The 20,375-nt window shown below is 39.7% G+C and overlaps 1 protein-coding gene across 16 annotated transcripts in view; it reads right to left on the bottom strand.

Annotated features, from left to right (window-relative positions):
• Window positions 1–20,375, bottom strand: part of LOC127841485 (RRP12-like protein) — a 72,434-nt gene that overhangs the window by 4,646 nt on the left and 47,413 nt on the right. For 15 of the 16 annotated variants that reach the window (XM_052370311.1, XM_052370312.1, XM_052370315.1 and 12 more), the window contains 9 exons: window positions 19,062–19,219; window positions 17,231–17,322; window positions 16,768–16,920; window positions 13,309–13,487; window positions 11,660–11,758; window positions 7,417–7,511; window positions 5,707–5,785; window positions 3,850–3,932; window positions 3,276–3,358 (listed from right to left, as the gene is read on the bottom strand). In XM_052370311.1, the coding sequence (XP_052226271.1) occupies window positions 3,276–3,358; window positions 3,850–3,932; window positions 5,707–5,785; window positions 7,417–7,511; window positions 11,660–11,758; window positions 13,309–13,487; window positions 16,768–16,920; window positions 17,231–17,322; window positions 19,062–19,219 (1,021 nt within the window). The remainder of the gene's footprint in view (window positions 1–3,275; window positions 3,359–3,849; window positions 3,933–5,706; window positions 5,786–7,416; window positions 7,512–11,659; window positions 11,759–13,308; window positions 13,488–16,767; window positions 16,921–17,230; window positions 17,323–19,061; window positions 19,220–20,375) is intronic. The other variant, XM_052370316.1, reaches the window with a different exon arrangement.

The following is a 20,375-nucleotide window of genomic DNA, read 5'->3' as shown; positions in this document are numbered from 1 at the left end:
CCTTAGGGGCTTTCCATGGAGATGGCGAAGGCTTATTGGCTGGTTCAAGTGACTGGAAAACAGCCATTGTGGAAGAGCCAATAGGAAGGCGTAGATCCACTCGGGAAGTAGCCTTACTTATCCTGCCGGGCTCTCGTCTGCGTGCTACCTGTTCTGTAACGGTAACTGCAGATCCTGTGAGAGACAAGGAAGGGCGGGGGCAGAGGTCCTCATCTAAGGTATTGAACATAAGTTCGTATACCTGATTGATGGAGGCCAAATAATAAAGTTCGGCCTCATTAGACTCCGAACCCGCCTCAATCGAACCATCTGCGGGAGCATTGGATTGATTGAAGCCGGTGGATATAGGAGAAGGAATAATAGATTCATTCGCTTCTATCATGAGAGAATCGTTTTCCGGCACCATCAAAGATATAGCTGGTGAGTTAGGTCTCTCAGAGATCAAGTCAGCAGACTCACTTTGAATACCAGAGGTCGCTGGTAAAGGATCAGTCGAAAAAGGGACAAATATTCCCGGCGACTGTTGGATCCACAAAGTATTGGGATTTGATGGTGTAGCGGCAGCCCGGGGTATACTTCTATGCAATGTGGAAGAGACCCGTGGGGCTGAAAACGCAGCCGAAGTGGTTAGATTAACCCCTGTACCTTGAGCTTGATATGTATGCAAACTAGTGTTTGAATACAAATTATGCTCAGTGGTTGTAGGAACGGCTGAAGTGTGTGTTGAGGCCAACATAGAGGCCGACACACGTGGAAGGGTGTCAATAGATTCCTCAGAGAAGGATCGACTAGGGGACCTAGGAGTCCGAGAGCGCCTAATAGAGGAAGGTCTATGTCCCTTATCCCTGCGACGCAGAGACACTGTTCGGCGGCGCTAAGAATGATGTTTCCTGATCGAATGTCTCCCCGAGCGCTGGCGTGATCGCTCTTTACGAGGCAATCTACGCCGAGAAACACTCGGTGAGCGTGAACGACGTCCCCTCCGGTAATGATGAGGGCTATTTGAAGTAGACGATGAGTCATACGACGACGAGCCCGAGGTGGAGGAGTAGTCGGAAACATCAGACACTACACGTTTACGTCTGTGACTCACAGTAGAAACGCGGCTGCGTCTACCTTTGTACAGTACTGACAAGGTAGTGTCAACATCTACAGTGACCGGAACGGTCTGTGGCACAGACCGAAACCCGGTGACCGGATCGGTCATTACATGACCGGTGACCGGACTGGTCAATGACCGGTGACCGGACCGGTCAATGACCGTTGACCGGACCGGTCACAGCATGACCGGTGACCGGACCGGTCAGTGACCGGTTGACCGGACCGGTCATAGCATGACCGGACCGGTCAGTGACCGGTGACCGGACCGGTCAATGTTGACCGGTGACCGGTGAAGTCTCCGGACCGGTCAACTGGTCATTCCCGATGAACGGACCGGGCAAATTTTGTCCGGTGTCGTCACGGGGTAGGGACCGATGCCTGGCAGCTACTGGTGGCATATGGTCAAGATCGTGTGGTGAAAAGTCCCGACACACGGAACTTTTCCTACGTTGATCTGATGCCGAGTCATTCAACTGGTCATTCCCGATGAACGGACCGGGCAAATTTTGTCCGGTGTCGTCACGGGGTAGGGACCGATGCCTGGCAGCTACTGGTGTAGTATGGTCAAGATCGTGTGGTGAAAAGTCCCGACACACGGAATTTTCCCTACTTTGATCTGAACCATTCTTGTTGCGTCCACGACTCTTGAAGGGTCGACGCTTAATGGCCCAGGTATCTGCAGACCAATGCTCACAGGAAGGGCAGCAGTTATCCTGGGTACATCCTGCACACGACAGGCAGCTACCATGGTTGTCCCATGCTGCCTTTGTGTGTCCACATGAGCCACGTGTTTGAGGCATATTTTGCCTTGAACAAACAAACAAATACACAAAACAATTACAGAAATACACGGATATATATACGGAGAATGTTTTAACGCAATACAAAAACTTCTCTATTCTGTTAAACAGAAGAATCCAGCGAAACAGAAGCAACAATTAAGTTAATAACAAAATGTCGGCCTTTGTATATCGCCATCCGGAATAAGAGTGAATTCTGGGTAATGTCCCGTTTTGGTTGTGCGGCTACACGGCACTATGTGACCGCTCTGTCCTACTAGACGGGTTTCTGAAAAGTGTGGGATTCCTCGGACGAAAAATTCCGGATAAATTACGATCCTATCGGAATAAGTAAGCATATGATATCAGGTAACGTAATTAAGCTATTAAAATTATGGTTAAATAAAATAATTATATCAGTATAGCATTCAAAATTTGACAAAGCTTACAAAACATTAAGAGGCCAAATTTAATATACTGTATTAACTCTTTATGAAATTTGGTTAGAATATGAATCATATTTGGCGTAGTTTTACAGTGGGTCAGGCAGGGTATAAAACTAGGTCACTATAACAAAATAGATGTAGATAAACTTGCTGAGCATTCTTGAGATCACCAAATAGCATAACACGTGTCAACTAGAAATGGCGCGGCAGACGCATATCCCCACGCCGCAACTTTTGACCCAGGCCGATGAGTCAGATCAAAATTCCAAATAGTGCACTGTCGCACATATGCTAATAGTTAACATGTGTTTAAGTTTCAAGGTTCAAGTACTAATAGTGTATGAGGAGATAGTGGCCAGGACGGATGGACGGCGGAGATAACCACATAATCTCCCCACTCCAATTCGGAGCGTGAGGATGAAAATACAATGATATCATGATAATGCAGTTCTCATTTATATCATGCATATTGTTATGTTTCCATATACAGATTATTTGCATATTCCACATTAAAACAGGATATCTCTGGTTTGTTTCATGGCATACTACCAGCCAGTAGGTGACAAATGGCAGTAGACATAAAAGCAAAATTGAAGGAAGGGAAATGACCATAGAATTGCAATATTAACTTGACGTACTCTTTACATATTTGATATCTGTTTTGAAATTTCAATTTTACTCGATCCTTGTTAGGTCTCAATTTTCTCACAGTCTGTATGATCTTTGTAACTTTGAAAATAACTTTTGGGCACCTAATAAATTTAATACAAATGTACACTATAAAGTATTGAATATCTTTTTACAGATGACTTATTATTTTCCTAAAATACATGCTTTTTCAAATATAGCTTTAAAAAAACAACATTTCTGTTTAATATTGTGTTGTTTGAATATTTTGAAACATAAAGGTAATCTTCATGTTTGCTGAAACCTTATCATTGGTACACACCTTTTATTGAGGCTTCTAAAATCCAGAGGAACATAGGCATATGGATCCAACTTGCCCTTCTTTTTCACATCTCCATCCGCTTTCTGCAAACATGTCAACATACATTGTTTATAATGCAAGGGGGTCAAACCCATTGATACGTTATATACTATATACATTGTATTTAGGCATTAAGAAAAAACTCATGGAAAACTAGAGATAATAACTTGTATACAGAAAACAATTGTTCTGATGAATATGGTACACACAAACATGGCGAGCAATGTGTGCCATTTACTGGCAACAACAACCTGCCAGTTTCCATGGCAACCAGAGGCTGTCACAACATGGCAAGTCCATAAACACCAGAGGAAGAAAACACCATTACTGGCTAATTTGTGATATATTAGGGAAATCAGTAAAACCATGGGCTGTTGACAAATACAGTTTGCCATTCAGAAGGATACAAGCTGAAAGGAAAAATGGCTTAATGATTTACTTATTCAAGTTGGAAAGAAATCAGATGAACGGCTCTTCATAAGATTTACTAGTATATCATGTACAATTCAAGACAACAATCCACATATTGATGTACCTTGGCTCTGTACTCAGCCCCAGGGGCAGGTTTCCTAAATGGCTTCTTCTGGTCCAGGTCTCGATGAATACCACCTCCTCCAGCTGTAACACACAGTGAGCGTTCATGTACAGCAACAATGACCGCATTAAGGAGTTCAAATCTTCATTAAATCTACACTTGTCTTTGAAGGATGGCACTTTTATTTGAAACACATAAACTGTAGTGTTTTTTATAAATATATTGGTGTATAATACAGAGAAAATATATAAACAGGGGATTGGGTACATTTGTATTTGCTAGAAGAGGCCCCCTCATATCTCTAAAGTTTAGATGGGTACCTTTGTATTTGTTAGGAGAGGCACCCTAATATCTCTAAAGTCTAGATGGTTACCTTTGTATTTGTTAGGAGAGGCCCCCTCATATGTCTAAAGTCTAGATGGTTACCTTTGTATTTGTTAGGAGAAGCACCCTCATATCTCTAAAGTCTAGATGGGTACATTTGTATTTTTAAGGAGAGGCCCCCTCATATGTCTAAAGTCTAGATGGTTACCTTTGTATTTGTTAGGAGAGGCACCTTAATATCTCTAAAGTCTAGATGGTTACCTTTGTATTTGTTAGGAGAGGCACCCTCATATCTCAAAAGTCTAGATGGTTACCTTTGTATTTGTTAGGAGAGGCACCCTCATATCTCAAAAGTCTAGATGGTTACCTTTGTATTTGTTAGGAGAGGCATGCTAATATCTCTAAAGTCTAGATGGTTACCTTTGTATATGTAAGGAGAGGCACCCTACTATCTCTAAAGTCTAGATAGTTACCTTTGTATTTGTTAGGAGAGGCCCCCTAATATCTCTAAAGTCTAGATGGTTACCTTTGTATTTGTTAGGAGAGGCCCCCTAATATCTCTAAAGTCTAGATGGTTACCTTTGTATTTGTTAGGAGAGGCACCCTAATATCTCTAAAGTCTAGATGGTTACCTTTGTATTTGTTAGGAGAGGCCCCCTCATATGTCTAAAGTCTAGATGGTTACCTTTGTATTTGTTAGGAGAGGCCCCCTCATATCTCTAAAGTCTAGATGGTTACCTTTGTATTTGTTAGGAGAGGCATCCTAATATCTCTAAAGTCTAGATGGTTACATTTGTATTTGTTAGGAGAGGCACCCTAATATCTCTAAAGTCTAGATGGTTACCTTTGTATTTGTTAGGAGAAGCACCCTCATATCTCTAAAGTCTAGATGGGTACATTTGTATTTGTTAGGAGAAGCACCCTCATATCTCTAAAGTCTAGATGGGTACATTTGTATTTTTAAGGAGAGGCCCCCTCATATGTCTAAAGTCTAGATGGTTACCTTTGTATTTGTTAGGAGAGGCACCTTAATATCTCTAAAGTCTAGATGGTTACCTTTGTATTTGTTAGGAGAGGCACCCTCATATCTCAAAAGTCTAGATGGTTACCTTTGTATTTGTTAGGAGAGGCACCCTCATATCTCAAAAGTCTAGATGGTTACCTTTGTATTTGTTAGGAGAGGCATGCTAATATCTCTAAAGTCTAGATGGTTACCTTTGTATATGTAAGGAGAGGCACCCTACTATCTCTAAAGTCTAGATAGTTACCTTTGTATTTGTTAGGAGAGGCCCCCTAATATCTCTAAAGTCTAGATGGTTACCTTTGTATTTGTTAGGAGAGGCATCCTAATATCTCTAAAGTCTAGATGGTTATCTTTGTATTTGTTAGCAGAGGCACCCTAATATCTCTAAAGTCTAGATGGTTACCTTTGTATTTGTTAGGAGAAGCACCCTCATATCTCTTAAGTCTAGATAGTTACCTTTGTATTTGTTAGGAGAGGCCCCCTCATATCTCTAAAGTCTAGATGGTTACCTTTGTATTTGTTAGGAGAGGCACCCTCATCATCGGATCCACCCAGGTCCTCCAATTTACGCTTCTTGTTCTGTTTGATCTGCAATGGAGGATACACATCTAGTATTATTTGTTTTTTATTAGGTAAACAAAATCAGCTGAAATCTTCTTTGGAGGCAGAGACACAGAAATTTGTGAAACAGTAAAGCTATCAAATAAAATTTGTGTGTTTCCATTCCAAAATATTTCTATGTACAAAGGTCATCTGGAAAGTTCAGAGTTTGAGTATGAATTCAGAAATTTGTGAAAGAGTAAAACTACAAATAAGATTTGTGTGTTTCCATTCAAAAATATTTCTCTCTACAAAGGATGTCTAGAAAGATCAAAGTTTGAGTATGGATTTTTTTCCCATTAAACAATCTGTGACAGTAAAATTGACAAAATTGTATAGTTAAAACTTGCTTCTGACAAAGTCTCTTGAAATAATAAAACATGCATTTATATATATGCCTAGATTTCAAACCTTACTTATACTGCCTTTATATCTAATGAATACATGCAGCCAATTGTGTTGATGAAAAATTGCTATAAATTTTGTATTCATAATGTTGACATCTATGTTAATCTTTGTTAACCTTTTGACCTCCATTACTCATTACCATGATACCAGGATATACCTTACCAGTATCACGTACCTTGCCAGTTTCACGTCCTTTCCAGTAGCGTGTACCTTGCCAGTATCGCGTACCTTGCCAGTATCACGTACCTTGCCAGTTTCACGTCCTTTTCAGTATTGTGTACCTTGCCAGTATCAGGTACCTTGCCAGTATCACGTACCTTGCCAGTTTCACGTCCTTTCCTGTATCGTGTACCTTGCCAGTATCGCATACCTTGCCAATATCGCGTTCCTTGCCAGTATCGTGTACCTTACCAGTATCACGTACCTTGTCAGCATTCGGTAGCTTGCCAGTATCACATACATTGCCAGTATCACATACATTGCCGGTATCACATACCTTGCCAGTATCACATACCTTGCCAATATCACGTACCATGCCAGTTTCACGTACCTTGCCAGTTGCCAGTATCTCGTACCATGCCAGTATCACCTACCTTGCCAGTATCATGTGCCTTGCCAGTATAACATATCTTGCCAGTATCACGTACCATGCCAGTATCACGTGCCTTGCCAGTATCACGTACCTCGCCAGTATCATGTTCCTCACCAGTATCACGTACCTCGCCAGAATCACGTACCATGCCAGTATCACGAACCTTGCCAGTATCACGAACCTTGCCAGTATCACGTTCCATGCCAGTATCACATACCTTGCCAGTATCACGTACCATGCCAGTATCACGTACCTTGCCAGTATCAGGTACCTTGCCAGTATCATGTACATGTACCTTGCCAGTATCACGTACCTTGCCAGTATTACGAACCTTGCCAGTATTACGAACCATGCCAGTATCACATACCTTGCCAGTATCACATACCTTGCCAGTATCACGTACCATGCCAGTATCCTGTACCTCGCCAGCATCACGTACCATGCCAGCATCACGTACCTTGCCAGTATCAAATACCTTGCCAGTATCACGTACCTTGCCAGTAACACATACCTTGCCAGTATCACATGCATTGCCAGTATCCGGTAGCTTGCTAGTATCACATACCTTGCCAGTATCACGTACCTTGCCAGTATCACGTACCTTGCCAGTATCACATACCTTGCCAGTATCACGTACCTTGCCAGTATCACGACCTTTCTCAAGGGCATCCAACAGTTCAATAATGTCATCATTATCATCAGATTCATCACCTGCTGCAAGTATGAAATAAAAAAATATTATGAACATACATGTATCTATGGAAAAAGAAAATCAAATTTGAATAAAAACTCTTTTTAATCTTAAACAATGTCAAGAGTCATTCCATTCTTATCACATATGAAAAAGATGTGGTACATGTATTTATTAAGTTACAACAACTAGAACTGGCACTGTCATTCCTGTCGCTTTACCAGAGTTAAAAGAAATGATTACCAACAATGATTCCCTACCTAAGTTTCACCTTTTTACCTCTACATAAGTCCTGGCAGGGGTTTCAATTGTCCCAAATTTAAAATCCGGAAAATTAGGCCAGGGGTCTAGGAACTACAGTCCACAACGGAGATAAATGGCAATGCCCACCCCCTCCAACCCTCTCTAATTGTACTATTTTATAGTATTAATAGTTGCAATTTCTTGTGAACTCGATGCAAAATATTGTCCCCATCACTGCATGTGTATTTGTCATTACAGGTTCGTTTATAATGGACGTAAAAAATACATTAAATCCGCAAAAAATGCTGTATACGAAAAACGACAATCCAAAAAATGTATGTGTTTTGCACATGAAATAAAATCTAAAAATGTGCATATAGTTCAAATGCCGAAGAATGTAAACCATTTACCTAGAAAATACGTAATCAATATATAATTTGGTTAACATATTGCTTTACAATATGCTATTAAACTGCTTAACTTTGCTCATCGATCACTTAGAATATTTCATGATGGTGGACATGTGCAACGTTGTGTTGACTTGTAAGAATTTTGGAAAGAAGTTTATGTCCGTGCCATCGGCTAGCCAATCAGAAATAAATAAATAAAATACCGGCAAAGTGGGTACTGAGTGCAAAGACAATGAAGCTTTAATAACCAGGGCTGTTTGTAAAACATGCATGCCCCCCATATGGGCTGTCAATTGTAGTGGCAGCCATTGTGTGAATACGTTTTTTGGCACTGTGACCTTGACCTTTGACCTAGTGACCTGAAAATCAATAGGGGTAATCTGCCAGTCATGATCAATGTACCTATGAAGTTTCATGATTCTAGGTGTAAGCTTTCTTGAGTTACCATCCGGAAACCATTTTACTGTGTCAAGTCACTGTGACCTTGACCTTTGACTTAGTGACGAGAAAATCAATATGGGTCATCTGCGAGTCATGATCAATGTACCTATGAAGTTTCATGATCCTAGGCATAAGGGTTCTCGAGTTACCATCCGGACACCATTTTACTATTTCGGGTCACCGTGACCTTGACCTTTGACCTAGTAACCTGAAAATCAATAGGGGTCATCTGCGAGTCATGATCAATGTACCTTTGAAGTTTCATGATCCTAGGCATAAGCGTTCTTGAGTTATCATCCAGAAACCATTTTACTATTTCGGGTCACCATGACCATGACCTTTGATCTAGTGACCTGAAAATCAATAGGGGTCATCTGCGAGTCATGATCAATGTACCTATGAAGTTTCATGATCCTAGGCATAAGCGTTCTTGAGTTATCATCCGGAAACCATTTTACTATTTCAGGTCACCTTAACCTTTGACCTAGTGACCTCAAAATCAATAGGGGTCATGTGCGAGTCATGATCAATGTACCTATGAAGTTTCATGATCCTAGGCCTAAGCGTTCTTGAGTTATCATCCGGAAACCATCTGGTGGACGGACATACGGACGGACCGACATGTGCAAAACAAAATACCCCCTCTTCTTCGAAGTGGGGCATAAATATAATAATTTCATTCTCAATTTATTGCGCTTTCAAACCAATTTCCCCCCCCCCCCCCCCCCTCAAAAAAATATATCTAATCCATTTTCATTGATCTCAAAATTAACACTGGTCTGCTGAAATCCAGCTTTCCAGAATAATCTGGAAAATTTACACCCCTGCCTGGAAAAAAGTCAGCATTACAATTCACAAATGGCTGTAACAGTGAAATTATGAAAGCAGGAGTTATGGCTATCAAGCAATGCACTTCCACCATTGAAATCTATCTACAAATGAAATGTAAAGTTGATATCTTGAACAGTTTAAACCTTATTCCAAATTGAAATTTAATATATAAACAAAGGGAAATTATTCTAAAATAACTCTAAAAATATGGAAGTAAGAGTTCTAGTTTTTGTGTACTGCACCTCCCCATAATGAGATCTACCTACCAATAACAGTTCAAGTTGATACCTCTTTTAGTTTTCAAGATATTCTCCTAACAAAAATTTAAGTAAAAACATAAACAAAGGGTTATAATTCTGAAAATGGACAAGCAAGAGTTAAGGTTCTTGTTCGCTTCACATCTACTCATTGAAATATACCTTCCTTTTTACTTTTAAGTTAATACGTCTTTCATTTTTGAGATATGCTACGTACAAAATTTAAGAACAAACATTAACAAACGGCAATAACGCTAAACATAGGTGAGGAAGAGTCCTGGTTCTTGTGCACTGCATGTCCCATTAATGAGATCTATCTACCAATTAATTGAAACCTCTTTCAGTTTGTGATATATATGCTCCAGACAAAAAATAACAAAGGTCAATAACTCTAAACACAAGGAGCAAGAGTTGGTTCGTGTGCAATTAATTTACCCCCCCCCCCCCCCCCCCCCCCCATAAATTTGATCTTCCAATATAGAAATTCGTTAATTTCTTAAATTTTTCAGATATGGTATGACTAAATTGTAGTACAGAAAAGTAACAAAGGGCTACACCTCTAAAAATAGGGAAGCAAGAGTTATGGTTTTTGAGATTGCACATCCCCTCAAACAATATCTACCTACCTATGAAGTTTCAAGTTGATACCTCCATTAGTTTTCTTGATATGTTCTCGACAAAATTTAAATAAAACAAGAGATTTTGTCAGAAACACAATACCCCCTATTGGGCCGCTTTGAAAAAAAAATCAAGATATCATTTGGCAGGTTTAGAAATTATCTCCCTTTTAAAGCTAATTACTTCCCTTGGATGATATTTTTTTACTTTTGACCTTGAAGGATGACCTTGACCTTTCACCACTCAAAATGTGCAGCTTCCTGAGATACACATGCATGCCAAATATCAAGCTGCTATCTTCAATATTGCAAAGTTATGGCCAATGTTGAAGTTTTCGGACGGACACACAGACAGACAGACAGACAGACAGACAGACAGACAGACAGACAGACAGACAGACAGACAGACAGACAGACAGACAGACTGACAAACGGACTGACAGTTTGACTGCTATATGCCACCCTACCGGGGGCATAAAAATTATCAAAAGGCATTAACTAAACAAGCGAAGTGTTTGTAAAACACTATGTCCCCATATACTTGACCTTTGACCTTGAATGATGACCTTGACCTTCACCTTTCACCACTCAAAATGTGCAGCTCAATGAGATACACATGCATGCCAAATATCAAGTTGCTATCTTCAATGTTGCAAAAGTGTACATTAAATAAGCAATTTTGACCCATATATTTGACCTTTGACCTTGAAAGATGACCTTGACCTTGACTTTTCACCACTCAAAATGTGCAGCTCCATAAGATACACATGCATGCCAAATATGAAGTTGCTATCTTCAAAATTGCAAAAGTTATGGCAAATGTTAAAGTTTGACGCAAACACACAAACAAACACACAAACAAACCAACAGACAGGGCAAAAACAATAAGTCCCCCACTATAGTGGTGGGGGACATAATAAATGTAGAGCAAGTGTCCTGGTTGTTGATCAAACTACCTATGAACTGTTAGGTTGATACCTGTTAATTTTTTGGAGATATGCTTTCGACAAGAAATCTGCACCCACTAACAGGTTGATGACCTGACTTGTGCGGGGTTTTAAAATAGTACATTTAAAATCAGGGGTGTGATTTCAGAACCGCCTCATGGAAGGAAAGTGCCCTACCCCCCTTACAAGGTTCAACTAAACTCTTCATTTGCACATAGATCCACCAAATTTAATAACTATTTGTAAAATTTTACAAAAAATAGTTTGTAAAATAGTTTGACATCCAAGGGGAGGAAATCAGCTGAAAGGAAGAAAAATCACATCCCTGACAATTTATAAAAAGCCAAGAATGTGAAGTTCTTATTCCTCATGCTCCAGTAATGCACATATTTTTCATTAAGAAGCAATCTATCTTTCACAATTACCTTCGTCTTCACTTGACTCAGTGATGATAAGACGTCCATCTGGTGCAGTCTTGAATCCTGAATCTGCCTGGGCTTTCTTCTTCTCAATGGGCTTTGTAGCTGGTGAAAAGAACAAAGAAAGCACAAGAACTGTTATTTAAGTTATACTTGTCATTAACCCATTCATGCCTAACGTCCTGAAAAAAGGACATTGCAAACAGCCTAGACCCAGATGAGACGCCGCATTATGCGGCGTCTCATCAGGGTCTGTGCTGTTTGCTTAAAGGAATTTATGTAAGAAATATTCTAAATATAGAAATAAATATACTAGACATCCCTAATTTTGGAAATAAATTGATCCAATTTAGAAGGATGGGAGAGTCCACTTGGCATAAATGGGTTCAATACTAAAACATATGAGCAGTGCTCTGTGAAAAAGGGGTTTAATGCATTTGGGTAAAGTGTCGTCCACACAGGCTTATCAGTGACAACACTTTCTGCCTAAACTGGATTTATGCTTAGAAGAGACTTTCTTTTAACAGCAAATATCATAAAAACTGAAAGTGTGGTCCCTGATTGGCAACTCTGAGATGACACTTTACGAAAGTGCATTAAACCCATTTTTCACAGAGACGACTCGTACCAATATTAAAACCAAACAATACCGCATTGATTAACCTGAAGAGCTCACTTCAACATGCATCAATTGTCAAAGACTTGATTTTGTATTCAAGTTTTTTACCAAACGTAAAGCATATTTAAACACGGCGTTGATATTTACAAGATTCAGATGCACCTTACTCAAATTAAAACTCTACCTACATATTGTCTTGTTCTGAGAAAACTGGGCATAATGCATATGCGTAAAGTGTCGTCCCAGATTAGCCTGTGCAGTCCGCACAGGCTAATCAGGGACGACACTTTCCGCTTCAATGGTATTTTTTGTTTAAAGGAAGTCCCTTTCAACCAAAAATGTAGTTTAAGCGGAAAGTGTCGTCCCTGATTAGCCTGTGCGGACTGCACAGGCTAATCTGGGACGACACTTTACGCACATGCATTATGCCCAGTTTTCTCAGAACAAGACACATATTGTCTTGACAAAGATTCTTCTGTTTTCTCAAGATGAAGTCATAAATGTGGCTTTTAAAGTGATAAAAAAGTTTCTTGCTATTTTACATGGTGACCTTGTTATTGAACATGTGACCCGGATTCTTACTGACTCTAGATTTTAACAAGATAAACATTCTGATTAATTTCATCAGGATTTTGCCATAAATGCTGCTACTGGTAACATTAATTTTTGAACTCACTTTACTTAATTTCCAACTCAGTCTGGAAATTGTCAAGATAAATAATCTCACCAAGATTCAACCAGTTTGAATGAAAAATGTTGCCTCTGGAGTGGTTACAATCAAAAGGTTGATAAAGCATTATGCAAGAGTAACCACAAAAAACATATCAACTATGTACAGTTTTGATTATTTGTATGTGATTATTATTAGGTCTACAACTTGTAAAGCTTCCCAATAACTTGGAGATATTAGAGTAAAAATAGCCATAGTAAACTAGTTTGGAATTCATCTATTATTTTGGTGTAATAATTTTAAGTTAACCACATACTCCAAAATTTCACCAAAACTGGTAAAGGACAGAAAAGAATGGCCACTCACCCATGACTTTCTTGGAGGCAGAAACATCCATGAAGTCTGTTATATCATCATCCCCACCCTCGTGTAACCATGCTTGACCTCCAGTGACCTTCTTCTTTTCTGCGACCTTCACCTTTGACCTCTTGACCTTCTGGTTCTCCTCTGGCTCTGAGTCAGAATCCCTGAGGAGCTCATCAATGCTGTAACACATGTGAAATGTGTGACATATATGTACAACATTACATGTGAAAATGTGTGGTATATATGTACAACACCACAGGTGCAAATGTGTGGTATATAAGTACAATATCACAGGTGCAAATGTGTGGTATATATGTACAACATCACAGGCGCAAATGTGTGGCATAAATGTACAAAACCACCGGTGGAAATGTGTGGCATATATGTACAAAACCACCGGTGGAAATGTGTGGCATATATGTACAAAACCACGGGTGGAAATGTGTGGCATATATGTACAACATTACATTTGAAAATGTGTGGCATATATGTACAACACCACAGTTGAAAATGTGTGGCATATATGTTCAAAAAAACGGGTGAAAATGTGTGGCATATATGTACAACACCACGGTGAAAATGTGTGGCATATGTGTACAAAACCACCGGTGGAAATGTGTGGCATATATGTACAACACCGAGGTTGCAAATGTGTGGCATATATGTACAACACCACAGGTGGAAATGTGTGGCATATATGTACAACACCAAAGGCGAAAATGTGTGGCATATATGTACAAAACCACTGGTGGAAATGTGTGGCATATATGTACAACATTACATGTGAAAATGTGTGGCATATATGTACAACACCACGGGTGAAAATGTGTGGCATATGTGTACAAAACCACCGTAGGAAATGTGTGGCATATATGTACAACACCACAGGTGAAAATGTGTGGCATATGTGTACAAAACCACAGTAGGAAATGTGTGGCATATATGTACAACACCACAGGTGAACTTTTGTGGCATATGTGTACAACACTACCTGTGGAAATGTGTGGCACATATATACAAAACCACAGGTGAAAATGTGTGGAATATATGTACAACACCACAGGTGCAAATGTGTGGCATATATGTACAACATTACATGTGAAAATGTGTGTCATATAAGACCAATATTACATGTTAAAATGTGTGGCATATATGTACAACACCACAGTTGTAAGTGTGTGGCATATATGAACATCACCACAGTTGGAAATGTGTGGTATATATGTACAACACCACAGGTGAAAATGTGTGGCATATATGTACAACACCACAGGTGAAAATGTGTGGCATATATGTACACCACCACAGGTGAAAATGTGTGGCATATATGTACAACACCACAGGTGAAAATGTGTGGCATATATGTACATCACCACAGATGGAAATGTGTGGCATATATGTACACCACCACAGGTGCAAATGTGTGGCATATATGTACAACACCACAGGTGCATATTGTGGTACATAAATGTACAACACCACAGGTGCAACTGTGTGAAATATGTAAAACACTACAGATGCAAATGTGTGACATATTTGTACAACACAACAGGTGAAAATGTGTGGCATATATGTACAACACCACAGGTGGAAATGTGTGGCATATATGTTCAAAACCACAGGTGCAAATGTGTGGTATATAAGTGCAACACCACAGGTGAAAATGTGTGGCATATATGTACAACACCAAAGGTGAAAATGTGTGGCATAAATGTGCAACACCACAGTTGGAAATGTGTGGCATATATGTATAATACCAAAGGTGGAAATGTGTGGCATATATGTATAATACCAAAGGTGGAAATGTGTGGCATATATGTACAACACCACAGGTGCAAATGTGTGGCATTTATTTACAACACATCAGGTGCAAATGTGCGAATCATTATGTAAAACACTACAGGCACAAATAAGTGACATATATGTAAAACACCATAGATGTATGTAAGACTTAGTCAATGTAAATGTTTCACATTAACTACAGTATAAATTTAAAACAAGAGCACCGCATAACAGGTGCCAATGCTCGGCTGTGGGTGCAGTTTAGAATAAATGAAAGCTTGTCAGAATATTTTTAAAAAAATTAGCGGTCACAGTGACCTTGACCTTTGACCTAGTGACCGAAAAATGGATGTGGCGTGTAGAACTCATCAAGGTGCAGCTACATATGAAGTTTGTAGGTGGAAGCACTTTGATTTTAGAGACAAATGTCAAGGTTTTAGCACGACGCGGACGGCAGACTGCGGGCGGCAAGCTGGCTATGACAATACCTCGGGTTTTCTCCGAAAACAGCCGAGCTAATGAAACATACACTATTGTTTATAACTTTAAAGCATTATGAAATTTCATTATTTGTGTGTCAACCCATAATTCATAAGTAAAGTATCCACATGCAAAGAAGTTCACATCTAAGCCTCACCTATCTGGCTGCGTTTTGAACTTCTCTCCCTCATCCTCACTCTCAGAGTTATATCTAAGCCTCGCCTTTCTGGCTGAGTTTTGAACCTCTCTCCCTCATCCTCACTCTCAGAGTCACATCTAAGTCTCACCTTTCCGGCTGAGTTTTGAACCTCTCTCCCTCATCCTCACTCTCAGAGTCACATCCAAGCCTCACCTTTCTGGCTGTGCTTTTAACCTCTCTCCCTCATCCTCACTCTCAGAGTCACATCTAAACCTCACCTTTCAGGCTGAGTTTTGAACCTCTATCCCTCATCCTCGTTCTCAGAGTCACATCTAAGCCTCACCTTTCTGGCTGAGTTATGAACCTCTCTCCCTCATCCTAACTTTCAAAGTCACATCTCAGCCTCACCTTTCTGACTGAGTTTTTAACCTCTCTCCCTCATCCTCACTCTCAGATTCACATGTAAGCCTCACCTTTCTGGTTGAGTTTTGAACCTCTCTCCCTCGTCCTCACTCTCAGAGTCACATCTAAACCTTACCTTTCTGGCAGAGTTTTGAACCTCTCTCCCTCATCCTCACTCTCAGGGTCACATCTATACCTCACCTTTCTGGCTGAGTTTTGAACCTCTCTCCCTCATCCTCACTCTCAGAGTCACATCTAATCCTCACATTTCTGGCTGAGTTTTGAACCTCTATCCTTCATCCTCATTCTCTGAGTCACATCTAAGCCTCACCTTCCTGACCGAGTTTTGAACCTCTATCCCTCATCCTCACTCTCAGAGTCACATCTAAGGCTCACCTTTCTGACTGAGTTTGGAACCACTGCCCCTCATCCTCACTCTCTGAGTCACATCTAAGCCTCACCTTTCTGTCTGAGTTTTGAACTTCTCTTCCTCATCCTCACTCTCAGAGTCACATCTAAGGCTCACCTTTCTGACTGAGTTTTGAACCCCTGCCCCTCATCCTCACTCTCTGAGTCACATCTAAGCCTCACATTTCTGACTGAGTTTTGAACCTCTGCCCCTCATCCTCACTCTCAGAGTCACATCTAAGCCTCACCTTTCTGTCTGAGTTTTGAACTTCTCTTTCTCATCCTCACTCTCAGAGTCCTCCTTGTCATCATGTTTCTTCTTGGATCTCTCCAGAGTCTTACGGATGTTGCCCAGCTGCTTGCGGATACTGTCAGATGCCATTCCATATATGGTCTCATGTCTGTGGAGTAATCATCACATAAAATGCTTTATTTTTGGTTGAAAAGACACAAACTTGAAAGTAAAGAAAACATACAGATGAGCAAAAACCATACACTGTTTTCATTCATATTGAATTTCAAGCATACTAAATTTTATAACTTTTATCTCTAAAAGAATGAAAAAGAAAATGTAAATGTCAAAAATCTAATAAAAGAGAAATCCAACACATACAAAAACAACTAGAGCTTAAAATAGTTTGGGGATACATGTATTGGTAACACTAACAATAACTGACATTTGTATTTAAAATTTTCATCTGACTGTCTTACCCAAATTTTTTGACCAATTTGGTGTAGACCTCCTTGGATTTGAACCTGAAGTGATGGTGGCAGTCGTCTTTCATGCTGGTCAGGCTCATCATCTGCAGACAGAAATGGCTCGCAGGTTTGTTTGTTTGTATGTAACCCTTTCCCACTTAGAGGCAAAGTAAAAATGTCTATAACCAACCAGCATAAAACCAGAACACCCTGTGAGTAACTCGCCGTCTGTTCAGGATTTATGCTGTTTGCTGCTCATCAGTATCTAAGGGGTGGAAATGTAGAGTTTAAAATTTGAATCTAGTAAGACAGGTCTTTAATTAGATTTAACTGAGCGACTACAAATGCATCAAAATACGTATTTAGGTGGTAAAGGGTTATCTGTTTGTAATTAAGGAAATGCTCAGGTATACTGAGAAAATAATCACACACGTTTCTGTTATATTAAGGTACACAAAGTTTAATAAAATCAATTCTGTTATCAAAATCCGAAAACTGAAGTTGAAAGACTTAGAATCCTAGGTTGAGATCCTTAAGACTTAACCCTTTACCACTTAGATACATATTTTGAAATATTTGTAGTCATATAGATAGTTGAATTAAGTTAAAGACCTCTCAAGTTTTCAATGTTTCATTTCCATCCCTGAGTTACTGATGAGCAGCAAACAGCATAAAACCTGAACAGGCTTCAAGTTACTAGCAGGCTGTTCTAGTTTTATGCTGTTTGCACATTGCCATTTTTACTTTGCTTCTAAGTGGGACAAGGTTAAACAGCAATAATTCTTTGAGCATCATCTTGTACCCTTTGAGCCCTAGAGACAGTTACGTCGGAGACACTGATGCCCCTTCAACACAGACAACCTAGAGACAGTTACGTCAGAGACACTGATGCCCCTTCAACACAGACAACCTAGAGACAGTTACGTCAGAGACACTGATGCCCCTTCAACACAGACAAATACACTACATATTCTACAGTGGAACAAATAACGCAATTCAGCCAAAACATGTTGAAATCTAACATAAAGGTTATTAGCTGTGAACAAATTAACCCTTTACCACTTATGTATTTTGACACGTTTGTAGTCCCTTATAAAGTTCAATTTAATGAAATAGCTTCTTTTTAGATTCAAGTTTTAGAGGCTTCATTTCCAACCCTTACATACTGATGAGTAGCAAACAGCATAAAACCTGAACCAACTGCGAGTTACTCACAGGCTGTTCTGGTTTTATGCTGTTTGAACATAGCCATTTTCACTTTGCTTCTGAGAGGTCAAGGGTTTATGATAATCTAAACATTAAGGTCATCAGCTGTAAAAAAAATCAAGCAATATCCACCCAGTACTTAGACAAGATGAAAACACCCCAGTTTGGGACTAAAATATATTCCATCATGAAAAAACAGACAATGGCCATTATTCTACATAAATTTGTTGCAGCCCAAATTCTTTTTTTTATCATCCACACATAAAGGTCACATAACTGTAAAAGTTTTAGCAAAATCCCTCAGTAGTTTAATAGGAGTTGCAAACACAAACTTCAGGGTATATGGAGGTATGTACAGTTAGATAAGTGCAACGCTTAATGCGTCCCACCTCATGGGGGAATACAAACACTATTAAGGATAGCATGCATGTACAGACCAACAGATGGATGGCCCGATTAACCAACAAAAGGCTAACAGACTGAAAAAGAACATTACACAGCCGCCCATCATACACCCACAGTTTGGTAGTGGGGTTATAGCAAAGTTGAAAGCTATATAACCCACACCACACACACTTTTTATGTTAGGGGTGTACTCTATACGAACAATCTTAAAGGTGCAACCACTCCAACATACCAATGGTTTAAGGTGCTGTGCCAGGGTGGTGACAGGGTAGGACGCCACAAGCACCTTGGTGAAGGCCAGCGCCCCCTTGACGACTTCCCGTGACCTTGACCTCAGCAGAAGACACACGTCCTCCAGCACTGCTGCCAACATGGCAGACGACATCTGGTCTGTGATGGGCATATACATATGAGTCGTGTTCTGAGAAACTGGGCATAATGCATGTGCGTAAATCCGCACAGGCTAATCAGGGACGACACTTTTCGCTTTTATGGTATTTTTAGTTTCAAGGAAGTCCCTCCTTACCGAAAATCAAGTTTAGGCGGAAAGTGTCGTCCATGATTAGCCTGTGCGTACTGCACAGGCTAATCTGGGACGACACTTTACGCACATGCATTAAGCCCAGTTTTCTCAGAACACGACTCATATATTTTAATTAATTATACTTCCTGAAGAGAACTCAACGTGCAAATTCTTTTAAACAAGTTCCATTGTAAGTAAGAGTACATTGTAACAGAGTTCCATTGTAAGCAAGAGTACATTGTAACAGAGTTCCATTGTAAGTAAGAGTACATTGTAACAGAGTTCCATTGTAAGTAAGAGTACATTGTAACAGAGTTCCATTGTAAGTAAGAGTACATTGTAACAGTGTTCCATTGTAAGTAAGAGTACATTGTAACAGAGTTCCATTGTAAGTAAGAGTACATTGTAACAGAGTTCCATTGTAAGTAAGAGTACATTGTAACAGAGTTCCATTGTAAGTAAGAGTACATTGTAACAGAGTTCCATTGTAAGTAAGAGTACATTGTAACAGTGTTCCATTGTAAGTAAGAGTACATTGTAACAGAGTTCCATTGTAAGTAAGAGTACATTGTAACAGAGTTCCATTGTAAGTAAGAGTACATTGTAACAGAGTTCCATTGTAAGTAAGAGTACATTGTAACAGTGTTCCATTGTAAGTAAGAGTACATTGTAACAGAGTTCCATTGTAAGTAAGAGTACATTGTAACAGAGTTCCATTGTAAGTAAGAGTACATTGTAACAGTGTTCCATTGTAAGTAAGAGTACATTGTAACAGAGTTCCATTGTAAGTAAGAGCACATTGTAACAGAGTTCCATTGTAAGTAAGAGCACATTGTAACAGAGTTCCATTGTAAGTAAGAGTACATTGTAACAGAGTTCCATTGTAAGTAAGAGTACATTGTAACAGAGTTCCATTGTAAGTAAGAGTACATTGTAACAGAGTTCCATTGTAAGTAAGAGTACATTGTAACAGAGTTCCATTGTAAGTAAGAGTACATTGTAACAGAGTTCCATTGTAAGTAA

The sequence above is a fragment of the Dreissena polymorpha genome, chromosome 8 (assembly GCF_020536995.1).
Source record: "Dreissena polymorpha isolate Duluth1 chromosome 8, UMN_Dpol_1.0, whole genome shotgun sequence".
NCBI lineage: Eukaryota > Metazoa > Mollusca > Bivalvia > Myida > Dreissenidae > Dreissena > Dreissena polymorpha.
The sequence above is the reverse complement of the archived record's forward strand: the minus strand, read 5'-3'. Positions and strand labels throughout refer to the sequence as shown.